This window comes from Vombatus ursinus, unplaced genomic scaffold (genome assembly GCF_900497805.2).
Source record: "Vombatus ursinus unplaced genomic scaffold, bare-nosed wombat genome assembly UNPS02014847.1, whole genome shotgun sequence".
Classification (NCBI taxonomy): Eukaryota; Metazoa; Chordata; class Mammalia; order Diprotodontia; family Vombatidae; genus Vombatus; species Vombatus ursinus.
The window spans coordinates 4,811,146-4,817,251 of record NW_020954625.1 but is presented as its reverse complement, the minus strand read 5'-3'; the positions used below and the strand labels follow the sequence as shown (position 1 = coordinate 4,817,251).

The 6,106-nt window shown below is 47.8% G+C and overlaps 1 protein-coding gene across 1 annotated transcript in view; it reads left to right on the top strand.

Moving 5' to 3' along the window:
* COL13A1 (collagen type XIII alpha 1 chain) overlaps positions 1-6,106 on the top strand; it is a 212,940-nt gene that overhangs the window by 135,747 nt on the left and 71,087 nt on the right. Inside the window, exons 15-17 of the mRNA XM_027840607.1 lie at positions 2,033-2,149; positions 2,565-2,606; positions 3,967-3,993. Of these exons, the coding sequence (XP_027696408.1) occupies positions 2,033-2,149; positions 2,565-2,606; positions 3,967-3,993 (186 nt within the window). The remainder of the gene's footprint in view (positions 1-2,032; positions 2,150-2,564; positions 2,607-3,966; positions 3,994-6,106) is intronic.

The following is a 6,106-nucleotide window of genomic DNA, read 5'->3' as shown; positions in this document are numbered from 1 at the left end:
CACACACACACACACACACACACACACACACACACACACACACACACTGTGCTTGGCTTCCCCAGGGGAATGCACGGGATGGTCTTGCCACCTAATCATAGCATCATAAAATCTCCAGCTGGGCAGGGCTTTCAAGATCATCTCAAATCAGTTGGGATATTTAGCCCGGAGAGAGCAGACTTGGAGGTGGGGGTGGATGGCGTTGCCATATTCAGGTGGGATGAGATTTTTTTTTCTGCTTGGCCCCAGAGCTCAGAACAGGAAGCAATGATGAGCTGATTGGGCTACAGAGAGACAATGTCCTCTTGACATGAGGGAAAACTTCCTTTCCAGTAGACTTGTCCTAAAGTGGACTGGGCTGCCTCAGGAAAGCTGCAGGGGATCAGGGCGAGAACATGGAATTCGGAGCCAGGACACCCAAGCCAGGCACTTCACCAGATAGCATAGGTGACTAGGTACTCAATGTAGACAGCACTGCTTCTGGAGTCAGGAAGAACCGAGTTCAAATCCAGCCTCAGACGGACACTTCCTAGCTGTGGGACTCTGAACAAGTCATTCAGCCTCTGTCTGCTTCAGTTTTCTTATTTGTAAAGTGGGGACGATAGCTCTTACTCCCAGGGTTGTTGTGAGGATCAAACGAGGTCATATTTGTAACATACTTTTTAAACCTTAGAGAGGTTTTAACTTTTAAGGCTTTTATTAGGTTTCTGGTCACTTTTATTAGGAGATGTGGAGCCATAGGCAAGTAAGCACCTTAATTTCTCTGCACCTCAGTTTCCTCCTCAGTAAAAATTGGGATAATTATAATCACAACATACCCTTAGTGCTTTGACCTTTGCAAAGTCCTCTGACTTGCTCATGGAAAAGGTTTTGCACTATCAAAACGTGTCACCCATCACAAGGGTTTTTTAGTGGACACTGGATGGCCACACGTTGGGAATTGTTGTAGAGGGAATTCCTAAGGTATGATAAGTTGCACTAATTCCCTTCTGAAGTCCCTTGTCACCCTGAGATTCCATGTGAGATTCTAGTCCTCTTCTCTTACAGGAGAGGAAGCTGAGACCCAGAGAGAGTAAATGAATGAATTACCCAGGGTTGAGCTGCTAATGGGATAGAGGTGAACTTGACCTCAGTTCTTCCAATTCCAGACCCCTCACCCTTGGGGCTATCATAGGCTACCTCTCAATCCCCCTTCTCAGTGGATCAAATCCTTGGAGGAGGACTGACCAGTTGGTCAGCAGAAGGGATTCCAGAGGAGAGGTACTAGTCCGTCCCCTCCCCCCAATCCCTTGAAGATGAATCTATGATCGAAGAATTTACAAGTTGGGAGGGACCTCAGCCATCTAGATCTCCTTTAGAAGGAACCTCAGGTGGACTTCGACATCGTCCAGTCCAACCCTTGACCAAAGCATTGAATCCCCTCAATAACATCTAGTTTTTGCTCCAGGACCTCTAGTGATGGGGAACTCGACACTGTCCAACATGAGCTGTTCCATTTGGGGCCAGTTAGAATTATTTAGGAAATTTTTCCTTGTATTGAGCCAGAATCAGCCTCTGTGTAACTTCCAACCACTGGTCCTAGAGTCTTGCCTTAAAATGGAAGGCCAATTTAGGCCATTGAAACTGATTGTTCACTTGAGAAAAAGGTCATTTTCTTAAGATTAAGAAAATGAAGCCACAGCGCTTCCCCACAAATTTAGTTCAGAGAATGACACTGCCTAAGGTGGCATTAGCAAGCATCTCTGTACCTTCCTGGGCCAGTCAGACCTCACTTACTGGAACCAGTTGGGAAAAGGCCAGTCTGGGAGTGCCTCCCTCTGCCCACATCCCCTTTTGGGGCCTGGCGTTCCTGGCTCTCCTCCTCTGACTGCCACACTCCTTTCTGCATGTGATCACCAATATCACCTTCCTCACAATCATCACCATCACTTTCATCATCACCTTTGGAGGGCTGAGGCTTCCCTGGGTGCACAGCACAGTGGTGGGAGCCCCCATCACTGCTCTTCTAACTCCGTGTTTCCATGAACCTCAGGGTGAACAGGGACAAGCAGGCATCCAAGGCCCCCCTGGGCCACCTGGTCCCCCTGGACCTTCTGGACCTATTGGACCTCTGGGTAACCCGGGAGAGCCAGGGCCCATGGGGCCACCCGTAAGTATGATCATCTTCTCCCCATTCTCCTCCCTGTAGCTTCTCATGCAGCCACTGAAATGGAGACTAGCTAACTCCTCCCCAGCCGCCAGAATGGCAGGAAGAAACCTAGCTGAGGACCAGTGAACTGGGGGTAGCCTTTCGCCTTTCAAAGCGTTACCCTGAAGAAATGCTGGTATCATTCCAGCAGTTCATGGGTTTGATCAGGGGCCTGCCGAGGGAGGCGGTAACATTCAGACGAGGAGTGTGACCAGAAACCAGACCAGGATCCAGCCAGTCGGTCCCTGCCTCCCAAGGCCGAGAGGCTGGCTTGAAAACAATCTCTGGTGTTGGGTTCAGCTAGAAGTGAAAGGAGGTATGGGCACCCACAACCGAATCTCTCTAATGATCTCTTTGTCCCACTCTTGGATCACAGGGCAAAGCAGGAGAGCCAGGGAAGCCAGGCAAGGATGGAAAGGTATGTTTTTATGCTGTTCTTTGGATCTCTCTGCCACCTGGGTGGCACTGCCACAAGGGTACTGTAGCACCTGGAGGGAGCCCATTGGCCAAGAGAAAGAAGGACAGGAGGACACAAGAACCACTGGTCCAGAGGGGATCCAATGGAGAGGTCATTTAGGCCATTCCCCTGCCTCCAACTACAGATCAAATAGGAATGTTACTAGGACCATGGGTTTCCAAAGCCCCCTTATTGCAAGTCACATTCTTATGATTAAATGCCAGTATGAAAGAAGAAGATGGACAATCCCTAGGAGAGACAGGAGGGTGTGGACCTTGGAACCTGGAGACTGGGGCTCTGTCATGTCACATTTAACCATTCTGAGCCTCAGTTTCCTCAGCTGTCCAATAGGGATAATGATAAAACTAATATTCTCTACTCTATAGGGTTACATTTTTCAAGCCTGAAAGTGCTCTAGAATTCAGACTAGTCCAGTCATTTCCAAAGATACAGTAATCTAACCTAGTTCAAGCCCCAGGACCCACCTATTGATTTTGTAAAGCTTCAGGTCCAGGGCAGATCACAATAATCATGTGAGCCCAGGGCCCAGCCCATGGGAGCCATCTTTCCTCTGGTTCCGGTCTTCCATCCCTACCCACCATGGCTCCCAGTAGAGTCAGCATTCTTATCCTCTCCCACATTCCCTGCTTGTCCCTTGGAAATGTCCTTCACCCAAGAGAGAATGCAGCCCTCCCTTCCAGGAGAAGGTGGGAACAGTTACCAAAGAAGGGGCCCTTGGGGACTTGAGTGCATTCAGAAATAGCTTCAGGAAACCACAGCTGCTGGAAGAAGTTGGTTTTTAGGAAAGGGTCTGAACTTGGAAATAGGTAAGGCTGGGGGAAGGGAAGATGTGGGGAGGAGAAGTGTGGACTTGGACCAAACCAAACCGTCCCATCTCCAAAGACGACCTCACCCATTTTCATGGAAAAAGCATTCCCCTCCTCCAAGGAGCTCCCTGTGGGACTTCGAGTGAGGCCCCTCCCCTCTCAGGGCCTCAGTTTCTTCACCTATAAAAGGAGAAGGTTGGGTCAAATGATCTCCCAGGTCCCAAAGACCTCCATTGACTGGGAGCTCACCACTCATCCAAAGAGAACAGGGAGCAACATCCCCAAAGTTTCCATGCCCTGTTTAATCAGAATGCCTCCTCTTGACACTAATTCAGCTTCTAAATGCCTTATAAATACGTGTTCTGCCCTGAGGAGCCTCTCCAGGGTCTGAACACACCCTTCAGTTTTCTTTCTCACCCAAAATAACCTATGCCATTGCAAATCACTTAGGGAAGAAAGACTGTCTCATACTCTGCTCCTCTTGTCACCCACAGGGTTTACCTGGATCTCCTGGACCAAAGGTGAGAGCAATGAAACAGTCTGGTGGCCTGCAGTCGATAGGGAGAGACTGGAAGGAGGATGAGGGAAGGAGAAAGACACACAAAGAGAGAAAGAGACAGAGATGAAAGACAGAGCAGAGATAGGGGAGGGAAAGAGAGAAAGGAGAGACAGAAGAAAGGGAGAGAGAGAGAGAGAGGAAGAAGAAGAAAAAGAAAAAGGAGGAGGGAGGGAAGGAGAAAGACACACAAAGAGAGAAAGAGACAGAGATGAAAGACAGAGCAGAGATAGGGGAGGGAAAGAGAGAAAGGAGAGACAGAAGAAAGGGAGAGAGAGAGAGAGAGAGAGAGAGAGGAAGAAGAAGAAAAAGAAAAAGGAGGAGGGAGGGAAGGAAGGAGAGAGGGAAGAAAGAGAGAGAGGAGAAAGAGAGAGCCGGGGTTGGTGAGATGAGGCTCTGAGACTCATGGCAGTGTTTCATCTGGCTGGTGGCATAAAGCATAACCCAGTCTGGCTAACATCAAAACCATCTAGGAAATCAATCAATTCCCTGGTATTCATTCAGCATCTGCTAATTACCTAGCCCCATACTAGGTGCATGGGAAATACAAAAGGAGTACAAGAAATGCCCATGTACTCAGAGAAACTGAGCAAATCAGAGAATGTTATAGCTGGAAGGGATCGCCAAGATTGTCTAGTCCAATCTTTTCATTTGACAGAAAAGGAAATTGTTATAAGAGCAGGAATCCTCTCTACATCATTCCTGACACCCGGTCATCCGGCCTTTGCCTGAAGACCTCCACTGACTGGGAACTCACAGCTCGTCCAGAGACAACAGTGATGGATGTCTCCAAAAGTTGTGCAGCCAAGGGGTGCCATGCTTGAGTCCAGGTCTCCTGACTCCCAGCTCAGTGCTTTTTTCCTTTATCACACTTTGGTAAAACAAAAAGATTGGAGCACATAAAACAAGTAAATTACAATATATGTCAGAGCCGAAAGAGCCTGTGGAATAATGAAAGATTATTATACTTAGGAACTATCCAAGAACAAGCTAAAACTAGGCTATGGCCACTGGGGCTTTGCCTCAGGGTACAGAATTCTGCTAGTACTAGTCCTGCCACATATAAACAACACAGCTTAGCACCTAGTTAGCAAGAATAATGTGAGCCCCTTCCCCATCCCTGGGCAATAGCGTCTCTAGCAGTAGCTTCACCACTCCTTCCCCCCTCCCTCCTCCCCACTCCCACCAACTCCATCTGGGTGCTTGCTTTATGCCATTTGCCCTAAGGGTGATTTGTGATATTTGTCCTGAAAGCCTTAGTTATAGCTTTGCTACAGAGACCCTCTAGTCCACCAACCTCAATTTAAAAATGAGGTAATTTAGCCCCAGAGGAGTGGAATGGTTTTCTCCATTGCATAAGCTAGTAAGTTAAAGAATCAGCATATAGACTCAGGTCTTCTGATTGCAAATCCGAGCTCTCTGTCCCCTCTACTCTGGAATCTTAAAGTTGAATCATAAAGATGATTAGACATCATCTAATCCAACTGTCTTATTTAATTCATGAGAGAATGGAGGCCTAGAAAGCCTAAGTGATTTGCCCAGGCTCCCACAGCTAGTCTGGGTCAGAGCCAGAACCCTAGAATCTGGATCTCGACTCCTGATCCAGTTGGTTTTCTGCTATACCTCAGCTTAGAATAGAAAAATGTCATATCCAGAACCCAAAGGAGGGAATCCAGATGTTAAAGAACAGTAAAAGGGAAGGAGTTGGGTAGGCTTGTAATGGTGGTAGATGGAATCTGAGCAGGGCCTTGAAGGACAGATAAAATTTGGAGAGGTTGGGAAGCTGCCACTAGTGATAGGACTAGCAAGAGGGTAGTGTGTGTAAGCAGTGGTGAGGAGACCAGTCTAGCTTCACCTCCAGTTCCTGACCTTTAGTTTCCATATTCCTAGAATGATTAATCCAAATGGGTACAAGTAGAAACAGAAGGGAAGAATCTCACTTGTTCAGGAAGACTATGATGAGGCTCCCCCATTGGCTTGACATGGGGAGTCATTGTTTTAATGGTGGTGATGAGTCAACAGTGTGACATGGCAGGTCCTTAGGATGGTTTAACTGAGTTTAGGCTTCAAAGTATCCA